The sequence below is a fragment of the Aulonocara stuartgranti genome (genome assembly GCF_965226115.1).
Source record: "Aulonocara stuartgranti genome assembly, chromosome: 19".
NCBI lineage: Eukaryota > Metazoa > Chordata > Actinopteri > Cichliformes > Cichlidae > Aulonocara > Aulonocara stuartgranti.
This window is the reverse complement of record NC_138955.1, coordinates 12,254,519-12,278,752: the sequence shown is the minus strand read 5'-3', so window position 1 is coordinate 12,278,752 and position 24,234 is coordinate 12,254,519. Positions and strand designations below refer to the sequence as shown.

The window sequence follows — 24,234 nt, the reverse complement described above, 5'->3', positions numbered from 1 at the left end:
ACTGTTTAGGCAACTGTGGCAATCTGTTTACAATCACAAGGAGGTTTTTAGTGCAGCACTCTTTTTGCCACACACTCCATTTAGTAATAGGCAGCAACTTCCGGGACCCACTCACCAACCAGTTGGTGACTAATGACTGGTGGTTGTATCACCAGTTATATGGTTCACAGCTCACCAACAATGTGTGCATGATGCCGTGCACAAACTCTGCACAGCTGAGAATCGCCTTTTCCTGCATTTTCTCAGTCTGAAGAGCATCAGTCTGATCTGCCCTGTCAGCTAATACCCAGGTGGTATCCAGCTGCTCTGCATTCAGGCTTTTACCTGTCCTATATTCTGTCCAGAACTCCAGTATCTGGGAATGGGGATTGTTTTTTGTTGCTGAATGTCTGACATTGAAAAAAATTATATTTATTACAGTGTAATAATACTTCCAGTTTAAGAAAATAACGTTTTAGAGGACAGAAAAGCTTTCTGCAATTGCTTATTTTTGACTTATTATCAAATAAAGAATGAGTAACTGCGTTATCAGGAAGATACCGTCCACATATTCATTTTCAAGCCGGAAAATTCAAATCCACACATAAAAGAGTGCAACACAAAAACATCATTTTTCAGACCTACTTTTTAAGAGGCTGAGTTTTCCTGCTCTCACCATTACCATCAAATAGGAAATCACAGTGTGCCATTTGTTTCACTGCTTTTATCACACACATGTTCAACGCATCTTGCCTTCACCTTCAGATCTGCAGCGTGCCAACATTAATGAGAATATGTGCGGGTAAATGGCCTGTAAATGGCCTGTATTTTATATAGCGCTTTACTAGTCCCTAAGGACCCCAAAGCGCTTTACATATCCAGTCATCCACCCATTCACACACACATTCACACACTGGTGATGGCAAGCTACATTGTAGCCACAGCCACCCTGGGGCGCACTGACAGAGGCGAGGCTGCCGGACACTGGCGCCACCGGGCCCTCTGACCACCACCAGTAGGCAACGGGTGAAGTGTCTTGCCCAAGGACACAACGACCGAGACTGTCCAAGCCGGGGCTCGAACCTGCAACCTTCCGATTACAAGGCGAACTCCCAACTCTTGAGCCACAATCGCCCCGAGTGTTAATGGCTTCCTCAGAGCTCCGGAGGCAGGGAGGTTGGGTTCAATTTGGTTGATGCAAAATCATAAAAATAAAACAGTGAGAAAAGAGTTTTCATTGTAATCACTGCCTAAAATACAGACTGATTGTTTGGGAACATTGTGAGGTTTACACAGTGTTCTGTCACCTCAGGGGATTAGAGTATTCAGATAAAAACAACCTTTTATGTTGATATTAAGAGAGAAAGTAGGGAAAGTAGGAGGAATACAATATGTTCAAAATGCGATTTATTGCCTGAAGTGCAATAAATCTAAAGTTAATGTAGTACAGAGCCAAATAAATGCAAATCTGTAACTGTAGTCAAATATTTGAGTGCATAGGGATGCACTGACTGGTTTTATCTTGTATGCAGACACTTTATAATACAAAGTTATCTATCTATCTATCTGGTGATCTACACAAGCTATGCACCTTTAAAAGAAAACACAAAGCAGGGTAAAATGAATAAAATGCTTTAACCAATGAAATCTGACTATAACATGCAATTTATTGAAAATAACACTTAAACTGAAACAGGCTGTTCATAAGTTTATGACCACACCTCCAAAAAACTCGTAACTCGTAAGACGACCACAAGAAGGGCATCTGCTGCCTGGAACTGTTGTCCATTTACTAAACTTCCCTTGCCATCCATCCCCAAAGGTTCTCAGTTGGATTTGGATCAGGGGAAGATGCAGATGGTCCAAAACAGTGATGTTATTCTCCTGGAAGAAGTCCCTTGTCCTGCAGGCATTGTGTACTGTAGTGTTGTCCTGTTGAAAAACCCAGCCGTTACCACACAGATGAGAGCCCTCAGTTATGAGGGATGCTCTCTGCAACATCTGGACATACCACCTGAAACTCCATTGTTCCACTGAAGGAAAAAGCACCCCAGACCATTATGGCACTCCTTCTACTGTGGCGCATAGAAAACATCTCAGGTATGATCTTCTTGTCATGTCAGCAACGTTTGAAACCATCAGGACCATGAAGGTTACGTTTTTTCTCTTCAGAGAATAAAACTTTCTTCCACCTCTTAACGTACCATGTTTGATGTTTTCTTGCAAAGTCCATACGGTTAGTTCTGTGGTGTTCAAGTAGACGAGACGACCTGTGAAGATTTTTTTGTTTTTGAAGCCCTTCAGTCTCAAATGCTGTCTGATGGTTATGGGGCTGCAGTCGGCACCAGTAAATGCCTTAAATTGAGTCAAGGATCGTCCAGTGTCTTGATGGACAGCTTTTTGGGTCTTCCACTTCCACTTTTTTATCCCATAACCTTCAGGATCATTTAAGAAATTCCAAATGACTGTCTTACTACGTTCCAGCTCAGCAGTGATGGCATGCTGCGAGAAATCCAGCTTATGCAGCTCAACAACCCGACCACGTTCAAAAAGAGAAAGCTTTTTTGCCTTTGCCAACAGAACATCATGACAGTGTGACTACCTGACAGAAAATGACAATGAATCCACATTTTTGCACAGATTTTGACTTTTAAAGACATGTGGTCCTAAACTTGCTGTAAAACAGCCTGTTTCAGTTTAAGCATTGTTTTCAATAAATTGCATGCTCAAAAAAAATGTTTAGTCTCACTCTCATTTCTTCTTGTTGCACATTGAAGCTCTACTTGGAACCTTGTTAAGATCCAACCATGAAAAACATGATTTTTTTTTGCCATTTTTCAAGTGGTTTTAAACCTTTGATCGAGACTGTATCTTACAAAAGCTAAAAAGAATAGCACATCATTTCCATTTCCTGGTCAATAAAGCTAATATCAGACCATATTTAAGGCATTATGACTAAAAAGAACAACAAACAGCTCTCAGAAATGGCATAAAAACAGACTTGAAGAGCTGCTGCTAGTATTTCCTCTCTTAATAGCTCACGTCAGTCTGTAGTGCTTTCAAAAACAGCCTGTTAATCATTAATTTTAAATTGAAGATCAGTGGTGGAATCCTCTTTAATAATAAAATTAAGATGTTCTGTTTTGTGAGCTGATTCCTAAAAGCAACCTTGCATCTTTTCCAGCGTTGTACTCAGGTAGTTGAAAATGTAGAACAATGGGATGGACTGTGTAGGACGAGCAGAATAAAGGCTTTTGTTCCAAATGAATCCAGGCCTTCTACCACACGTGCAAATCCAATTAGAGGAACCAGAGGAGCTGGCTTTCCCTTGCTGCTGCCTGACACATTTACATAGCCTCATAAAGAGGCATCCCAATTTGCACGCCATTACCCACGAATGCTCCTAAACTAATCTACTGCTCGCGAAATCCCAGTGAACCTGTCCCCACTGCTTTGTAATAACCACAGAGAACATGGAGAATGCACTTTGTTTATCATTAAATGAACATAAACCGCAAAACTTGCAGAATTATTTTCAATCACAAACACAAACAGAACAGCAGATAAAGTCTCTCTCATTTTAACATCTCTGACCTCGTTTTCCTGTAAAATACTTTCAGGACTACGCTAAATATATAACGTAGGCTTCTGGGAAATATACAAGTTTATCTGGCATTAACAGTTACATATAAACTGAAACGCAGCACATAAGTTACTTAATCTTGAGCCCATGACACATTCAATTACTTTTGAAGCAATAATCTATGCTTTTCACAGCCTCAGTAAAATAATAAAGTGTCAGTCGAGATTAAAGCGCTGGTCAGCGGTGAGTCAGGATGTTGGGACGTAAGCTGAGCTCAGCAGAATCAGTGGTACTCCCCAGCCCAGTGACCCAGTGTCCGACTGATCCAGTTTTAAGAGCACCTCCTCCTTTGTCACTCAATGCATCACCCCTCCCTTTCACTTCCCTGCACGCCACACTGCGACATGGCCACTTTGCAGGCTATAAACCCCAGAGAACTGCAGGGATAGAGGGAATCACACTGCAGAGGCTCACTGGGCTAGGACACGCATAGCCAATACATAAAGGCCCACACTCCACACACACACACACGCACACACATGCACATACAGACACCTTCACTGATTTACTAATAAAATCATGAAAAATAGACATATTGGACTGAAACAGGCATCTAAAACACACTAGAAAGAGAGGAGATAAACTGAGATGAAACTAAGTCTATAAAGAGAGTAAAATTTAAAAATTAGACAGGCTGTGGTAAAAATCAAGTCATCCTTGTCTCTGCCTGGGTGGCTGGCAGTGCTTCATAAATTTCGTTTACAACATATCACGTCGCACGCTGGTGCGTTCACTATTTTGCGTGGTCCTTTAACTCCTGAATTCGTGGTCATACGTGACATTTAGGAACAGCTTTTTACTTTTCAGAATTGGGTTCCAATAGAAATTTTTAACAGCGTAAAATCCACCAAGTTCTTCCAAAGTTAATGACCTTTAGCTGGTTTCAGAGAACTGTGTGCTAATTAGTATTGCACTTCGAAGAGCTTATCTGAGGAGTGTAATTAATGCAAACCATCAGAAAAACAAATCATTTATCATGCAATGTGCAACACATCCAAATGCGGCACGCAGGTTAAATTCAGCATTGAGCTGCAGGGAACACAGAGAAGAAAACAAATGACGAATGGCACCTGAGGAGGAATGGAACTCATTAATCACTGGCTGGAGAGTTCAGTAGCTTGACACTTTGGCACTTTTGTAGGCTGCTGACCTGAAGGCTGCAGAGGCTGTGTGTAGCCTACAGGGTTTTGCAAATGAGAAAAGATATTATGCTGTTTTTAGTGTGGTTTGGGTATGAAGAGTGATATGAAAAGTGATTTATAGCTCTTGTGAGAGGAGCAGGAGATGCTATTTCAGTTACAAAGGCAATTACTGTAGTTTGGATTTTACACTGAGGAAGAAAACTCATAAAAGTGTAATGTAAAAGGAAGAACAATTGGTAGAAAATAATTAAAAAAAAACTACTTTATCTCACCTCAGCTCCCTTTTTACACATGACTTACTGATGGCACACGAATTAAGCTGATCACTCACTGACAGAAGTTTCTAAAAGCCATAAAACAAAATTTTAAATGTAAGCTTTGACTTTACTGCGATTTGAAGACAATTTGAAGGCTTTACTGTGTCACTTTATAAAAACGGAGGGGTTTTGGCTTTAATGATGGCAAAAATTTAAAATGCAATAAGCATCTTTCTGATTCACCTTACCGACTTAAATTATTAATATTATCAGTTCAGTAAACGGCTGTCATGCTACAAGAGGAGTTGGTAGTGAATCCCTGGAGAGTGAATCACAGGAGGTGCTCGCTGTGACAGTGAGTAAGATTTATGAGAGGACATTGGGCAAAATATAAATTCTCACAGGTGATTAGGAGCGCTCCAGTGGCTCCAGATGTTGAAGGGGATGTTGGACCAGCTGGTATTGAGATGTAATTGCCAAAGTGGGCTTTACTACTTCCAAGTATGTCTAGTGCCATTCATCTATCAGCTGGGAAATACCTTGTCTCCGATTTTGCTGACAGAACACCTTAGAGAGGGGTCACGGGAACAAATATACTAATACAGAGGATGGAGTGGGAGGGCAATAACGAGGACCAGGTAGTTCTCAGATAGCTTTAAATAAACATCCATTCATCCATGATTCCTTCCTTCATTCCTCCGCTTATACAACCCAGGACTGTGGGAATGAGAGAAAAAAATATCTATCAGATTAACTCGATGTCTTTGGGTTTATCAAAGAAAACTGGCAAAAAATAATATATTTTCAGGCTGAATGACTGAACCAAACAAAAAAAAGTTGTATTAACCAGACCTTCCTATGCTGTAATACACACAAAGCAATCCTAACATTAATGAGTGTTGTGTTAGCAGCTACAAATACTTAGAAAAAGCAAAGGCATTTTCGCTGAATGCAATGAAAATGCCTCCACAATTGTGGGTGAAAAACTTGATGCTTAACTGTAAAGAAGAGTGCTGAAAAAACTAAACAATACGAGGACACATCACCAGTCAGCTTGTCTTTAGAGATAACTGAAACATTGAATTACAATATTTAAGTGGAACAAGCAAAGTTGAATATGGAGTTTGAGAACGACATAGAAAACCCAAAGAAACTTGTCCCACATGTGTGTTGCGTAGCTGGTTTGAGAGGATATTCTTCCTCCTTACTCCCACACTGTGCCACTTCGCACTCTTGAAATTACTGAAATCCATTAGCTATCACGTGGACAGTCTGAGAGCTTCGTGACAGCACAGTTGCACATAAAACGAAGCACCGATGCCCTTTACATCCACACAGAAGTAGAGCTGCAGGAGCATGTAGGTAAAAGGAAAGAAGGAGAAAATTATGGCTGCCAAAAAGACAAATATCTACACTTGTCGATGCTGCAGAACGGGTGCCAAAGTGCATTTTACTGGCCTTTTTACATTTCACATTTTACCTCATGTACAAAGTTTTGAAAGTGTGAAAGTTTTCAAGTTTTACAAACATTCAAATTCAACCAACATGATTATCAGCGTGTAGTCTGTATATATTACTGCAGCTGTTAGCTTTCAAACCAGGTAGTGTTTGCGCGTACCCTCCCTGTCAATCACGCTGAAGGACAGAGAAGGTAACAGGAAACAAAACAACATTAAAGAAGAGGATTAATGAGAGACTCGATGGGATTGAGTTTCAATATAAATTCTTAATACAAAGAGTAAAAATCTACTTTGTTTATATTTGCAAGTGTCCTGTTCATGTTATGAAAATTGTGATGAGACCATTTGCAGAAATAATTGCTCAGGAGCAACAGATGGATGCATAAAATTGAATTTTACTCTCCAGATAAGGAAACACAGCACATCTTTGCACTATGGAAAAGCAGCTATGGCTGACCTGGAGTCATTTTGCTTAACTAAAACAAACAGCGCTAAAAACAAGGCTCCATCAGGCTTAACCTTAAGTGGAGGCATTAACTCCAAAAACATTTTATTTGATGCAATATAATTGCAGTGTTTGGCGAAAATATGTATATTTCTCGTAATCTGGTAAATGACCGATGGGACAGGCTGGCAGCAAGGTTGCCTGGCATTCGGTGTTCTTAATAAATCCACGATCCAGGAAAATTACTGGTGCTGTTGTTGCTTGAGACACACAAGAAATCTCAGAGCTCAGACAAAGGAGTTGATAGTGGACTTCTGGAGGTGCAGAGAAGTACACACCCCCATCACCATCAACGGCGCTGCTGTGGAGAGAGTGAGCAGCTTCCGGTTCCTTGGCGTACACCTGGCTGAGGATCTTACGTGGTCAGTACACACAAACAAAACAGTGAAGAAGGCGCAGCAGCGCCTCTTCTTTCTCAGGAGACTGAAAAGATTCGGCATGAGCCCCCGCATCCTCAGGACCTTCTATCGCTGTGCCATTGAGAGCATCCTCACTGGATGCATCACCACCTGGTATGGCAACAGCACCGCCTACAACTGCAAAGCTCTCCAGCGAGTAGTGCGGTGCTCTGAACGGATAATTGGAGGTGAGCTTCCCTCCCTCCAAGACATCTACAGGAAGCGGTGCCTGAGGAAAGCGGGGAGGATCATCAAGGACTCCAGTCACCCCAGCCATAAACTGTTCAGACTACTTCCATCAGGAAGGAGGTTCTGCAGCATCCGGTCCCGTACCAGCAGACTGAGAGACAGCTTTTTCCATCAGGCCATCAGACTGCTGAACACGTCATAGACACCTCAGCTTCACTACTGGAACTTTAACATTATGCACTCCACACTGTATATAAATGCCACTTGTTTTGCACATATTCAACTCTGTATATTTTATATATTTTATTATTATTATTATTTTTTTTTTTTTTTTTTTATTTATTTATTTATTTTTTTACTATTTAATTTGTAAAAATGTGTATACACACACACACACACACACACGTAGGAAAATATTTAGTATACACATCCAGAAATGCATACACTATTATATATTGTACATATATTTATTAGTTTCAGGTTGGCCATTCTTGTATTTTGCTCGTTTGTGTTGTTGTGTTTGCACATCTCTGTTGCTTGTGGGGCTCGCACACAAGAATTTCACTCGCATGTGCTGTGCCAGTGTGCCTGCACATGTGATGTGACAATAAAAGTGATTTGATTTGATTTGATTTGAGCTTGACTTTGCAATGTAACCAACAATTTTCTGGATTGTTTGTCTAATAAAAAAATGACTCAAAATACTATTCACCTAAACGTGAGTGTGAACCAAACTAAATACCGTTGCAGACTAAGAAACCCTAAACCTTGTAAGTGGAGCAGCGCCAATGGCTGGAGAAAGGGGACAATAGTAGGGGCACAAAAGGATGTCATCTGGCGGGTATTTTTAGAGCGTGAGGTGCAGTGATAACTAGAAGCTGTTGCAATTTGCCTGCAGGTTCCCAACAATAATAAGTGCTCTCATTCTGGGGTTTACTCTGAGTGACATCCTCTCATGAAGAGAAAGAGGACTGGCTCAGACACACATACACTTGTTTATAGGTGGGAAACATTTGCCTTATGTGGTTGCAAAGAACAAGCAGTCTTTTCTGGAGCATTTTGAAGCATATAATAGTATTTGGCTCACAACCCACTAAACGAAATAGCCAAACACAAGAATGTTTTGAATGCAGAGCCTAATCTCTTGATGTGAACTCTCTAAAAGGCTTCAATAAGACATTTATGAATTTGAAGGCAGGAAGGTGTCTTTTATCTTCAGGTCAAATCAGCTTTGTCTGGGGAAACAGTCATATATCTTGTTTTCATTTTTTTTTTTTTTTTAACTCTTTATTTTGTACTTTTTCCTTTGTATTACATACAGACAAGACAATAATAATAATAACACAACAACAAACACACAAAAAAAAAAAGAAAAAAGAAAAAAAAGCCTCTTGTGATGTAATTTGTACCAAATTGCTTTAGCAATAGTCAGTACTGAGATATTAGTACTTATTAGTGCAGTGCTTTCGACCAGTCTGGCAGTAGGATGGATTTAATCATTAGGTAATACTGAGATCTATACATTTTTCAGTAATAATTGATAAATTATTGTTTACAGCTAATAAAAATGTTTTTAAAAATGCAGAGAAAGAGGTAGCCAGTAAGTCCAAACCCACATTACTACAAGAGCTACAGTTTCTTTCTTTTTTCCCATTTTGTAAAAACAGTAGCACCACCTGCTGGTAGTTGGCGTTTACTTAACAACAAAACACGAATATTTTAAAGGAGAGATTATGCAATGTTTGCTTTGAGAGTGTTGATGCAGAATTATAAGGTCAGAAGCTTCATTATGCCAAAAGAGGAACTGTGATACTGCATGAGGAAGTCAGGAGTGGCGGAAAAGCATGTGAGGGCTGGTGCATTTATGAGAACAGCAAGACAGCATTGAGATGTGCAATAGGAGTGACAGACTGGTTCAAGAAGGGGGTGGGATCGGCTCTGAGGCCCTTCTTGTATGGAGTGGTAATGGACAGGCTGACAGATGAAGTTAGGCAGAAGTCTCCTTGGACTATGATGTTCACAGACGTGATCTATAGTGAGAGTAGGGAGCAAGGGTAAGAGAGCCTGGAGAGGAATAAAAGTCAGCAGAGACAACACAGAATACATGAATGTGAAAGAGAAGGAGACAGGTGTAACAGTAAAGATGGAAAGGAGTGAAAGTAGTGAAGGTGGAGAAGTAACAGTCAGTGGACAAGAGAGGTGCAGGCAGGAATAAAAGAGGATGGCCGCAGAGAAGTCCATGGACGTAGGAGGACATCCAGAGGAATGGTGTGACAGAAGAGGATGCTGGTGAGATGGACCCCAGTGAGGAGTTGTGCCAACCCCAAAAGCGAGCAGCTGGAGGAAGTAGAACAAGATCATGGGTGATGAGAAAAAATATAAGGTAAATAAGCACATTTCTGCTCCCCTTTAATGCTTCTAATTTTTTAAAACACAAAAGGAATAATGAAGAAAAATCCAGTGTATTTGCCAAGTAAAGCCAGGAGGATTCATGAAATAAAACAAAAATACATAAATAAAAACATAAAAACAGGTATTACTAACTGTTCTAGTTATAAATTGTTCAGATTAAATATATTTTCAAATATATAAATAAATATACATTTTAAATATTTATAAATAAATATAAATATTAAGAAATAAAATAAACATTGAAAATGTATGGTTCCAGCTATATTTTGGAGAAAAATTAATTAAAAATAATTTGAATCGTCAGCTGACCGGTGACGTTTAGGCGCACAGCGGAAGTTAGGCACAGCGTGTTTGCTAGCTAGCTGCAGCAGTAGCACCCAAGAGCACCAGAGGCTCAAACATGTTTTCTTTACTTCTGCAAACGAAGCACACGTCATGGATATACTTTTCACTGCTGGGAATATGCTTTACAACGTCGCCACTTTTGGCCAAGCCGGACAGTCTCAAAGAAGTAACGGATGCTAACTGGGAGGAGATCCTGACTGGGGAATGGATGATTGAATTGTCAGTGTCTTGCTAACGTCCGGTGCTCACAACTAGTCAGCTAGATTTATTTTTAAACTCCCATAAACACGAGTCCAGCCGTCTAAAGGCAACGGTCATTAGTTTTATTTAATTGTTATCTTTTATTTCGACATGTAGTCAGGACAAATTCAAATTGTTCAGCTCTGCTAACAGCTGCTATTTTTAGCTAACCAGCTTACATCAGTTGCATGGGGTTCACTTTGCTAAATAACAGACTCATAATAACTCGTAGATTAGTGGTTATCTGCACGGTGAAAGTGATAATTGTGCTCCTGATTTGCGTCTTTCTTTGTGAAACTTGATCTCCATCAGCTACGCACCCTGGTGTCCAGCGTGCCAGCAGCTCCAACCAGCGTGGAAGGAGTTTGCGGACTGGGGAGAGGACATGGGGGTCAACATAGCAAAAGTGGATGTGACAGAGCAGCCAGGTGGGTCTGAATGACCGCTCCCATTTACCAACTACACAATGACTTGTACACATGAAACAAAGCTTTCAGGTCAGTTCAGGAAACCTCTCTGTGTTGGAAAGGATGATGTTACAGATTTGGCAATGATATGGCAACTCTGCAGTGAGTCAGTCATTGTTTTTCCAGCCTCTTGTAAGGTGTTAATACTAATGTTGGTCTGTAGCTGAAGATCACTTCAACATGTCTGTCACTTGGTGTACTTGTCTCCCCCCTTTCTAAGGTTTGAGCGGGCGATTCATCATCACTTCACTTCCTACTATATACCAGTAAGTTCATGGTTATTTTGTGGTTTTATTTACTTCCTCTTTTAAATGAGTTAACCCAGCTGTGCAAGCTGTTGTTTTATCATGGTTTGGTCTGTGGACGGCAGAAAACTTTGCATTGGGACTCTTAAGTACAGTAGCAGAAATAGGATTTATAGGATAGGAACAAAAACGTTTTAACTGGTTTGCCATAGAGTTCAAAGAATCAGCTAAAAGTAGCTGCAGTAGGAAACTATTCCACAGTCTTGGTGACTCGGATGGAAAGGTGCCGCCCCTTCTCAGTCTTAATCTTATATTTAGTCTTGTATGAGGAACAACTAGTAAGTTCTGACCCTGTGATCAAGTCTAACCTGCTGTCTTTTTCTCCACATTTCCTTCATGTTTCCAGTAACAATGCAGTACATTCAAAATGCCACATAGTTTTCAAAATTACCTAGCCTAAACTGCCAGAGTTGAAGCTAAAGTTTTCAGATTGCAACAGACCAAATTTTTAAGTGAAAAAAAAAAAAGAATAACCTGAGGCTTCTTTGGTGCCCCTGAACTAGTAGTGTGTTTATTTTCCTGTAGCTCACAGTGAGTATTGAAAGATTGACCCGTGTCTCTGCACTGTTTATTTGGCTGACTAAAACAGATTATAACAGTGGCTCTGCTTTAGTTGTTCTGGCTGTGCCACTTCAGTTTATATGTGCAGTACTAGCTATATACTGGGTGTGTGTATGTTTGTTTGTAGTGAATTGGCAAATTTGTGCAGGCTGAGCTCTTGAATTCCTGTCTATTCCTGTCTATTAGCAACAGATCTAAATTTATCCTTCTGAAGCACTGCCAGTTCAAATTGAAGGTTTATTATATTAGGAGCACAAAAAAGGAGTTACAGTTCAGCTCCTGATGGCTATCCATAGCATTACTAATTGCAGTTGCAGCTCTAACAGTTACAAAATCCGCAGCAAACAGGTGAGCAGCACCTATGCGTTTCTGTTTGTTTGTTTGTTTGTTTGTTTGTTTGTTTGGAATCAACAATAAATTCATCATATAAAATGACACATTATCTCTTCATAAATTGGCAGTGGCGTATAATTGGACCTGTGGTTCAGGAGAATGCAGAAATCATGACATGAAAACGTAGAAGCACAAATAAATTAACTTTCCCTTGATGCAGTAAAATACTTCATTCAATCATTTTTCATTTGTTTAGTGGAGAAAATTCAAATCTTTATCACTTCACTACTTTATCCTGCAGCTTGTCGCTCAACTTCAGCTCTCAGGCTCAAAGCCACTATAGCTGCTAAATGCACGCATTTTTTGATAGTATATCAGGCGATAAGATGGTCCCTATCTGTGTGAATCTGTGTGTTTCAGCTCTAAGGACGGCGTCTTCCGCAAGTACCAGGGAGCTCGCACTAAAGATGACTTCCTCAGCTTCGTTCATGACCAGAAATGGAAAGCAGTCGAGCCGGTTTCCTCTTGGTTTGGACCGTCTTCCTTTTTGTGAGTTTCAGTAATTCTCTATGCTATTAATGCTAGAGTTGTATCAGCCCGGGTTATTAGTTAAATTAGTTTTCCTTCACAGGGCTCTAGACTAACTTTTTGCCATGGGTGTACAGGTACGGCTAACTTCAAAAAGTTAGGCGTACCGGCACAAAAGTTAGGCGCACACAAATTTTATAATAATTGATATAATATAATGTGTTTTTCTGGATACACTGTGCTTTTTCAGGATTCAAAGATTGATGACACCGTGTCAGAGCACTGGCTATGAATTTCAGAAGGATCAGGCCTTAACTTAACAGAAAAGTTAGCAATAGTTCTTTTCCTATTACAGCTACATCCGTGGCGATCCCTGGGCTCTCTGTCCTGGTCGTTGTGTCCCTGGGCAAGACACTTTACCCTACTTGCCTACTGGTGTTGGCCAGAGGGGCCGATGGCGCAATATGGCAGCCTCGCTTCTGTCAGTCTGCCCCAGGGCAGCTGTGGCTACAACTGTAGCTTGCCTCCACCAGTGTATGAATGTGAGAGTGAATGAATAGTGGTATTGTAAAGCACTTTGGGTGCCTAGAAAAGCGCTATATAAATCCAATCCATTATTATTATTATTATTACATCCACTTCTGTCGTGCCTAGGCTGCTCACTAGGGCTGGGTATCATCACTGATTTCTATAATCCATTCGATTCCGGTTTTCAAAGTCCCGATTCGATTCAGCTTAGCCTCAGACAGTCAAAAATATTATAATTCTGATCATTTATCAGTACTGACTTCATCAGAATTGTGAACATCACAGCAGATGCCTTTGTGTGAAAGTAACTGAGAATAAAACACAGAAAAACATGAAGGAGATTTTCCTGGTCTGGCTTTTTATAGCAGATAACCTTAAAAATATTCTACAATGTTCTGCATATAAAGTTTAAATTTCTTCAGTATTGAACAACAGAAAAAATAGGCTTTCTTGTCCGAAGTCATTTAAGTGAAAAAAAGAAAAGAAAAAGACAGCAGCCAACAGCGCTGTAAACAACGGTAGACTGGTGGGTAATAATAATACAGAAAACAGAGATTGGAGAAGGGAAACTGTTCTTGAAGTACAGAGAGAGATAGAGAGAGAGCTAGCTGTGCATGAAGTGTGTTTTTAATAGTCGTGGAAGCAAAACAGCAAAATTCATGACGACATTGATCAAATGTGAAGCGCAGTTTGCTGCTTCTTTTGCTGCTGGCTCGGTGAATTTTGGTTGGAGAGACAAAACCTGCAGCTCAGAATCAGCGCAAAAAGACGTAAACACAGCGCGGACCGGACGCATCAGGATCGCTAAGCTCCGACAGCGTGTCCGTCTACGGGCCGTCGGGTGAGAAAGCCGAGAAAGACAAAGTTGATTCTGATGCGTCGGCTCTGTGTTTACGTCTTTGTGTGGAATCCGTGTACCTGCTCTCATTTGCTGTTTGGTTGTTGTTGAAATGGTTTTGTAAGCTTTAATCTGAGAATCTGGCATTTCTGGCAAAACACAGTTATATTTAAAAGTCGATTCAGGATTTAATGAATAATATCGCTTTATTCACCTCCCACTTCCACCTGCACTTTCAACTGGACCACGGCCAATCAGAGAGGTCCCGCCCCTTACTATCTCTGATTGGTTTAGTCCACGATAGGGGCAAAATGTGTGTCTGTTGTTGACCACAGGGAAGGTTGCAGATTTTTTTTTTTTTTTTTGCTACCCGAACAGTTGGTCGCACAGGTGCAACCAAATTTTTTTTTTTTAGTCGCACCACTGAAAAATTTGGTCGCACTCTAGAGCCCTGCTTCATGTTCAAGGTAGAATTTGTGATGGGAAATGATTCATTCTCCATTTATCAATTAGTTTAATAATAATGAGTCACTGTTGTCCTTTGAAAAAGCAGAAAATCACTTGAAGTGTTTACTCTTTTCTTCATGATGCTTTTAAGTGAGACACAAATGCACACCCTCCTGTGCCGCTCCTGTTATTTTTGTCTTGGCTTTGTAGTGACGTGAGAGATTGAAACAGTGTTATATTACACGCTGTCCTCCCCTCCTCTGTTGACAGAATGAATTCGATGTCTGCTTTGTTCAAGCTCTCCATGTTTATCCGGGTAAGTGAGGATTTCTCTCTCAGTGCTGTAGGTTATTATGCATATTAAGCATTTATTTTGTGTGCATGTCACGCCTAAAGTGAAATTACATGTTGAAATTAGACTTGCTTTCATGTGCAAATTGTAAACTTCTAATCCAGTTTTACGGAGCTGGCACACTGGATGAAAAACAAATGTAAGTGGACCTTACAGAGAATTGAGTAATCAAACATTACTCAGATAGGTGGAAACAGGAAATTTTGAGGGAAGCCTTGCCCAGCTTAATTGAATTAGGATGCAGAGTTAAGACATACATCAGTTGCATGGGGTTATGACAGATGGCTTAAGAATGGCTTTACACATTGATAAACGCACCAGGACACAAGTAAACTCTACCACATACTTGATGTTTCAAATATATTTTGAGTATCTCCGTTGGCAGCTTTGTTTTAAATGACAGTTTAAGTGTCGTGATATCTTACTGTTAAGCTGCTGATGAATATTCCCGAATCTAATTCAGTTCAGCTGCGATACAACTGTGCAATAGTCTTCAGCTGCCCCTCATTTCTTTACATTTGTTTCCAAGGAGTCCCGCTTTCTTGTGAATATTTTTTAACAGTCTTGAGCAATCGTCCTCCAGACTGTCTGAAGGTCTTACAAAGTTTTTCTTTTGGCATTGACTGCATTTGGCTGCATATTGAACAAAAAGCAGTCAAAGAAGAGCTTCTATTCCTGAAGACTGCTTAAAGAAATCATAGAAAAGGCTTCCCTAAAAGCATTAAGGCTGTGGTCATACCAAAAATTAACTCTTAAGCTTATAAGAAGCTCACTTTTTGTCTCTTATTCTGTATTTCCATCTATGTTCAATAAATCTCTGCACCCTTTTCCCATTTTCCAAATACGGTATAAAGAAATTAGGGGAGGTTTAAGACTTTTGCACAGAACTGTAGCTGTTAAAACAAGAACTAAATTGTATATATAAGCTATAAAAACTATAGATTCAACTTTCAAATCTTTGGCGCTCTACCCTGCTGTACCTGTATAATCAGTTCAGCGTGTGGCCTGAAGGTGGCGCCAGATGTTCACTGGACCCTTCTATTGATGATATGAATTTTAGCTACATATAAACAAAAGCACGGGTTAAAAAAGATCTAAAGAATAATTGAATTGGGATGCTTTGTTGATGTGGGTTGAAATATCTCGTCTCTTGTGATTTCCAGCGTTGTCATAACTACATGACGGAGAAGCTGGGGATTCCCGTTTGGGGATCATATGTTATCTTTGGCTTGGCCACTCTGTTTTCTGGCCTGGCGTTGGGTCTGGTGAGTAATTTTGCCGCGCTTTGTCATTATGAAACCGAAATGATTCTGTTTTGAAGCTCTTACATCGTTCATCACAAATGCACACATTCCCAGTGGTTTAACGGTTAATCCTGTCTTGTCTGTTGCAGTTACTGGTGTTCATTGCAGATTTCGTTTTCCCCTCAAGAAGATTCTCTTCTCACGATTACTACCCAAGTGAGTTTTGTAATAGATTAGACTAAATACTAATTCACATTTATGTTATATACAGTAAGATACTGACTGTTGCTCCAAATGCTGCTGTGCAGAGAAACAGACTATGGATCAGGCGAGATTAATCCAGCAACAAGAGGATGCCATTGAGGCTGATGGCGAGGAAGATGACGAGGAGGAGGAAGAAGAGGACCACGACGAGGTCTGGAGAAAACGGAGAGGATCTCCCGAGGGCCGCCCTGAACCCAGGGGGCAGGCTTTCCCTGACGACGCCCTGAGGAAGCGGGTGGTGGGCAACCGGGGCGAGGAAGAGGAAGAGGACACTTAGAGAGAGAGAGCCTCCTCTTGACACGAGTACCGTTGAGACAGCAGAGTTGAAGGAGCCAAGTTCCTGAGCAGCAGTGTTTTTTTTTGTTTGTTTCTTTTAGAGCAGAGTCCAAAATCTTCCCGTTGGTCCTGTTCCTCACCCCCAAGATCCTAAAAATGCCTCACTTCTTTTCTTTTTCTCCCTCCCCCATTTTTTTAAAGGAGAGCTTTAGACTTTCGCCTCTGCTCTCTCTCTAAGCCTAAGCAGCAGACTCCACCTGGAAAAAGAAAAGCAGCGCTCCAGACACCTGTTTCTGAAACAAACGGTCTGGCTGAGGTTTAGGTATGGCGTGCAGTGCGGCTGGATTTTTGCAACGATGTTTATGCTATGCATTGTTTTTTAAATAAATGTGTTATATTTTTAATCTCTGAATTATTATAACAGGGTTGTAGGTTATCTATGTGGACAGGTAACTTCATTTAATTTGATTTCATCTGCAACTTGAACCCTAATGTTCACACACCTTTCCACTTTCTGTGTCTGATGGCGAGAACGTGGCGAAGGACGTCTAAAATGTTAGTTTTTCAGTTTGCTTGTTGCAGATTTAAAAAAAAAAAAAAAAGGAGTGATTTGATATTTTCCCACATTGACTTTTCTGTGGCTGTTTCACTATAAAAGCCTCCTTCTTACCAAATGGAGGCTTTTAAATTGAAGCAACTGTAGGAATCTTTACGTTTGTATTAGCCGTCGTGTTACAGCTATGGTTTAGACTTGGGTTTGAGTGCGGCAAACAGTGATGCTCGTTTTCTCTTTTATTCATGTGAAGTTAATTTAAACTCAGCCACAAGCTTTGTGGTAAATATTTTAAGTATATCAAATGCAAATGTGGCTACACTTGTATTTGTGACCCTATTTAGAATACTAGTTTGAACAGTTAACACAGCCCAGGCCGTATTACAGACATCCTCTTGACACAGGTACATGTGGGGCAGGAACCCTTCGAATAGCATCTATGCTATAGAAAGAGCGACGATCACATCACTCTTTCACTTTGACTAGGCTGTGTTTCTGTTGTTCAGCAAAGTACTAGGCCATCTTGCACAGATGTGATATTGAGTTTAAATTAAAGACGTGGAGAATGTTTTTCAGTAGATTCTTTAGTTTCCCCATAAGTTATCCTAAAGCTATTAATGTTATGTCTGATTTATTATCTGTTTCTAATATTTTTACTTGTGATTCTTTAACTATGAAAAGATATTTGATTAAAAAACAAACAAAACCCTTTGCGAGGCCAGGTCTGCAACGCCGTGTAGGTGCGATTAAGAAGACGAACAATATGAAGACTTGGTAAATTCCTCTATCCAGAGCGATGTGTGGCATATCTGTACTAATGCTGCTCCGCTTTGAGGAGCAATAATAAAACTGACGTGTTTTCTTTTTTTTTTCCCCTCACCAACATCACTTGTAAAAATGTCAAACACCTGAGCTTCTTTTATATGCATGAGTGACACACATCGTGCGCTGACGTCTCATTAACACTTTATGAACGATGGCACTCAAAGAACATTAACTCCTGTATACTTTTCCTCCTTTTAACCGAACTACAGACCCAGTACACGACCAGTGTTTTGTTACACGTTTTCGTTCTGAAGGGGCTTGTAATGACTTGCATTTATTTAGATTTTTTTTTTCTATGCTGATTTTTATTCCTGAAAAAGCCAATTGATCATTTAGGTGATGGATGAAACTGGTTGTACATATGACTTGTAGCATTCTCACTTTACAGTGAGTCACCTGTGATGCTTGATTGTTTCTTTAAATAAAGGGTTAACTCTAAAAAACATTAACTTTTAGCTGTTGTTTTGCTTTTGCGTGATATTATTCTGTAAAATATACAGTTTGACAAAGATGCAAAAAGGATATTAAGCAGGTGAAGCGAGAAAATTGTCAAGTGGTAGATTTGACAATATTTGAAGAAATAAAAAATTTGGTAAAGAGTTACTTGGGTGATTAAGACTCACTGGACACTTTATTACTATGTTATTACCAGATGGACCAATTTTGCATCAGAACTTCAGATGATTTACGGAGGTGCTGGAAACATTCCTCAGAGATTTTGATCGATGTTGACTTCATGGTGTCACAGAGTTTCTGCAGATTTGACAGCCATGATTGAAATCTCCTGTTCCACCACATCCCAAAGGTCTCTACTAGATTAACTGTCACAGGCATGAAACCAGTTTGAAATGATTTGAGCTTTGAGACATGGTGTGATATCCTGCTGAAAGCAGCCATCAGGAAGTCTTACTATCAGGATGTAGATGGTAAGCAACGAGCTTGAGGGGGCCTTCAGTGTTTAACAGTGATGCTCAGTTTGTGATAAGGGGCTCAAAGTATGTCAAGAAGATATCTCCTACACCATTACACCACCAGCAGCAGGATGGAGCCTTACTTTTCTATCAGCTTAAAGGAATTTGACTATTCTCTGCACTCTAGCAACAACAACAAAAAGACAGCTGCCACTCTGCGGATATTTTCTCTTTCTCAGATCATTGTCTGTAAACTGTTGAGATGGTTGTGTGGAAAAATCTCAGGATATCAGCAGTTTCTGAAATGCTCAGCTTGTCTCACACACCCATTCCCATAGTCACCTAAAACAACTTTCTTTCCCACTTTAATGCTTGGTTTGAAAAGGTCATCTCGACCATATCTACACTCCTAAATGAACTAAATGAGTTTCCACCATGTGACTGGCTGAATAGTGCTTAGCATGGCAGCTTCTGGTGTGTAGTCAGAATAATGATTGGGAGCAGTGATACAGTCAGACAGAGACAGTACTCAAATAATCCTGAATTAAAATCTTTAGAAAAACTCAAGGGGTAGGTAAAAATCTTTAAGCTTTTTAAGTTGTTGTTTGTTTTAACTTTATGCAGTTTTGCATGCATTCTGTTTTGTTCTGGCGACCATTAAAATTAAAGGAAGTTCAGTAACTGTGCCTGGATGTTGGGTGGTTTTCTTCTAAACTGACTAAATTGGCTACATCCACTTAAATACAGTACATGGTGTAAAAGGCTGAATGAGGAAAAGTTTAAAAGGTGCTATAAATGTAGATGATGTATCATTGTTTAAGGAAATGCATCAGTGTGTAGCTGAATTTGATTACTGTACTCACTCTGGAGAAAGTTTTATCTTCTTCTTAGTGTTGTGCAGCAGCTTCTCCACATAAAGGATCACAAGACAAGTTGATTAGGAGACATGAAAACCAAAGGTCTGCCACATGTGCTCCATCCATCCACCCTCTTCTCCTTATCCTTATCAGGGGTCCATGTGTGGTCTGGAGACGATCCCAGCTACCATAGCATGAAGGGCGCGTACACTGTGGACACGTCACCAATCTGATGCAGGGATAACACAGAGAGACAGACAACCGTCACACTCACCGTCTCACCTAAGGCCAATTTAGAATCACTAATTCATCTAACCCCACCAATATATACTATATTCTTGTATACATGAAAAAGTGATCACAGCTTAAACCTGGATGAAAAGGTAACAGGTAACTGCCAAATAAATGTAATAAATGAGTGAACGTGAACTCCAGTTAAACCATCTTAAAATCTAAATATAAAAACTTTAAATGAACATATTTTATATTAAGCGCCAAAGTCTGCCAGCAGGTGACACTCTCACACACATTTTGAGTTATTTTCAAAGCCAACATTGACCTCAGGAGCTACTAGTAAGCATTATGTCAGACAAATGTGCACCTCAGGACATTGTGACAGGAATGTAAAAGTGTGGTATTCTGAATGTAAAAGCTGCAGCTGACATTTTCTCTAATTTATTCTCCTGAGGCTTCCCATTTCCTATCTTGAGTGACAACTCCTGTATTGTATCTCTCATCAGAGCTGTGATTTCAGCTTGAGTACCCTTGTGCACACGCTCTGTTTAGCAGTAGTATGTTTCTTGGAAGGAGAATGAAAGAGGAAAGGTGTTTGATGGGATTCCCCTGATGTACTGTACCAGCCTGCTACACGCCCCCTCGGGCGCTTCAGTGCAGCGGGGTCATCCTGCACATGAAGAACACAGAGCAGATGCTTGATAAAAGCTGAATGCACACTCAACTGAAGCTGCCATACTGGGTTTGATTTATCGGGCACATACGCAGATTCCCTTTAAGCTGAACGGGGTACTGTTCTGCATCCTAAAGCAAAGACAGATGGCAGTTTAGTAGTTTCTGTTCTTGTTCATTTAACTCGCTTTGGTCCATATAGTTTGCTATTGTCCTTGCTTTAACTTTACCAGCAGTGTTCTTCTGAAGTGCCATGTCTGCAGCAGGAGAGCTGGATTCTGTATGATAACACTATGTTGTACTGTGACATTTCTACAGAGGCTCTTTCATTCTTCTTTTCAGGCTGGCTGGGTTTATTAGTTCTCCAGACTTTGATGATCCCTGTTAAGAGAATCCTGTAGACTTTGGTGAAACACTGACTTCTCTACATTGGAGAAACAAAGGGGGGAAGTGTATGCCAAGGAGTTCAGTCTGCTGTGTTCCCATTGTGGTGGGTGTGAATCATCAGTGCAGATGAAAATTGCTGGTTTATTTAGAGCTCATTAGAGAGAAGCTCACAGTGAGGCTTTCAGCTATAGGTCTTAGGTGAAAGAAGTTTCTAGCTTCTTAAATCCAGACAAATATGCACTAAAGTGTTATGTGTTATAATATTACTAATAGGTAATATGCAAGGTTTAATTAAGCCTTTATTACCATGTCAACCATCGTATTATAGCAGTTAAGAAACAAGTTGCCCCTGGCTCTAGTCATATGAAAGGCCTCTTGCAAAGAAGCCTTCATTTTTATGTCTTTTTGTAGTTGGTTTCTGTCTCATTATGCTTGATTTGGAGCTCTTTGTGGTTGATTTGAAACTCTTTTACTTTTTTCGCCACCAGAAAACAAAGTAAGATGGCAGTTTCAGGCAGACTAGTGGATCATCCTCTTCTGTCACACTTCTGTCTGTACCTCTCTAACTTTGTCTCATTCTATTTATATTTAAAAATAATTTGAATTCTTTCATATCTTAATATTTTCCTAAGTGGAGCTACATGAGGCGTTTATGGATATTACAATTTCTTTTCCCTCCCCTTTTTTTTTTTAATAAAGCACATCTACTGATGCCTCTGCAGACACAAGGTCTTACTATTTTGAGGTTCCCAAAGAGAATCAGGGCTTCAAGCCTCTTTTTTAATGTGAAAACACAGAACAGCTGAGCAGAACTGCTCTGCTTTGGTAGAAATGTTCCTTCAGATTTACAATTTGCATTGGGTTTGGTTCTCTCTGTGAGCCTCCTGCATTTGTTTCCAGTCTTATGTTTGTTGTTTTTGCTTAATGTTTTGCAGATGAATAGTGGGAATTTGACTCTTTGAGCCCTCTGGCCTGTTCAGTCATCTGTCTATGGATACATGCGTACTTCCCATAAATCCCAGCATAGTTAGCTTTAGATAAGCAACCAGTAGCTTTTAGATAGATGTTGTTGAGGAGAATAATAAATTAAAACTGTTAAAGTACAGTCTCAGAGTAAATGTACTTTAACTTGTGTCTGTGGAAGGGAAATGAAAGTCTGTCTGGCTAATTTTTTACCTCTCACTGAATGGATGTGCAGGTTTTAACCTGACACACCTTTTGCAGACAACCACAAACAGAAACTTTCAAAATCTTGTTTCCCACACCCCCGTAGCCCAATTCCATAATTCATATAATTCACTCTATGAATCAGTTCCATTTCCATTTTTTCAGCTATAATTTCTCTCACAATAATAACGGTAATCTACAAAGTGTCTGTACTCCTCTAACTCTTAAACGTCTTATCATAGAATAAATGAAAAGTCACTTATCCAGCATGCGGAAAGAGGCATAAGAATTTTTTTGGTTTGAACTCTTTTAAAAATACATAAATAAATAAATCCTAGTGGACAGAAGAGGTTTTGGCTCAGACCACAAAAATCCATGAGAAAAGCAGGACAGTGTTATATGATCTTGCTGGTCCCTCTGGTCTACTGGACGCCAGCGAGGTAAGAGTGTGAGTGTCCAACAAGGCAGCGCTTGTTCTGTGAGCTTTGTCCCCTCAGTACCCTCCATGTGGTTGGACCATTACCACACATAAGGAAGATAAAAAGACTGAGATCTCTTTGTTATAATAGGAAAAATTTAAGATCATCCGAGTATTGGGTCACTGAGATTGGACATGTTTTTGTTTCTTTAGACTTCAAAACCCTCAAAAAGCAGTTTAAGATGAGGATAATTTTCTTCACAGTGGTGCTGAAAACCCACAAAATTTATCAGATCATTCAAAGAAAGAAAATTAGAATATGCTTGTGTGGCTACTGAGAAAATCTGTGAATCTAGCTGAAAATTAAGTATGTGTATGTGCTCATGTTTCTGTTTTATTTGTTTTTTTTAATGCATTATTATTATTGTTTGCATTTCTTTGTCTTACCCTGCTTCACCATCATTTGTCTTACCTGTGTTTCATTCCCACCTGAGCCTGATCACAAATTCACCTGCAGCCCTGCCATTTGATGGCTTTGGACTTTGCATTCATTGCTTTTTTTTTTTTTGGCATTGCCACCCAAATCCTTTTTTTTTTTTTTTTTAACTTGGTTTGTCTGATCAGTCATAACATGAAACTATGGGAGAGATTTGTTGAAGCCAGACTAACTGATGTGAAGGTATAGAGGAGCACAGAAGGAGCTACAATGTGACTTTGTGGCTCTAGAGAAAGCAGAAACAGATATTGTGGTATTGCATGAACGTTAGGAGCGGCAGAGAAGTATGTGAGGGTGGTGTAGGACATGTATGAGGACAGTGAGACCTGCGGTAGGAGTGACAGATGGGTTTAAGGTGTGGCTGGGATTACATCAGGGATCGGCTCTGAGCCCCTTCTTGTTTGCTGGAGATGTAAGGAGCAGAGGTTGTGAAGGTTGTGAGTTTATTTCACTGGGAATGAGCAGGACGGACAAACCTAGAAATGAGCACATTAGCTTGAGCAGTTTGGAGACAACGTTAAAGAGTCGAGGCTGAGATGGTTTGAATATGTGCAGAGGGGGCATAGTGCACGTACTAGATAAAGGATGTTGAATATGGAGCTGCCAGGCAGGAGGAAAAGAGGAAGATCGCAGAGGAGCTTTATAGATGTGATGAAGGAGGACATGCAGAGGGTTGGTGTGACACAGGAGGACAGGGGGAGATGGAGGCAGATGATCCCATGTAAAGGGAGAAAGACGCGTCACCGGAACATTTGGGCAGACACGATTGAATTTTGTGAGTGTAAATCAGTGGAAAATGAGGATATCAACACACAGTAATGGTTTTGGACATGTTTGTGGTCCTGACTGACTAATCTCAACTACCACCATGTAATAGGTGGTAAATTGGAAAAAATGTCAGGATGGAAAAAACCTTTAAACATGTTAGCAGTGCTGTACCTAAACTGTTAGCACCTCTTCAAGACACCTTTTTTTTAATCTTAAATTATCATTTAATAACC

General features: G+C 40.1%; 1 protein-coding gene and 1 long non-coding RNA gene across 2 annotated transcripts in view; one reads left to right on the top strand and one right to left on the bottom strand.

The window, feature by feature from the left end:
* The window catches only part of LOC309695677, a 45,695-nt gene that overhangs the window by 11,831 nt on the left and 9,630 nt on the right, over positions 1 to 24,234 (bottom strand). Inside the window, exon 2 of the long non-coding RNA XR_014273207.1 lies at positions 19,866 to 20,088. This is a non-coding gene — a long non-coding RNA (uncharacterized lncRNA). The remainder of the gene's footprint in view (positions 1 to 19,865; positions 20,089 to 24,234) is intronic.
* Positions 10,309 to 18,536, top strand: tmx1 (thioredoxin-related transmembrane protein 1). The gene is made up of 8 exons (XM_082515473.1): positions 10,309 to 10,549; positions 10,883 to 10,998; positions 11,258 to 11,303; positions 12,657 to 12,785; positions 14,848 to 14,893; positions 16,093 to 16,194; positions 16,323 to 16,389; positions 16,482 to 18,536. Exons 1-8 carry the CDS (start codon positions 10,386 to 10,388, stop codon positions 16,712 to 16,714), a joined length of 903 nt encoding a protein of 300 aa, XP_082371599.1. The 5' UTR covers positions 10,309 to 10,385; the 3' UTR covers positions 16,715 to 18,536.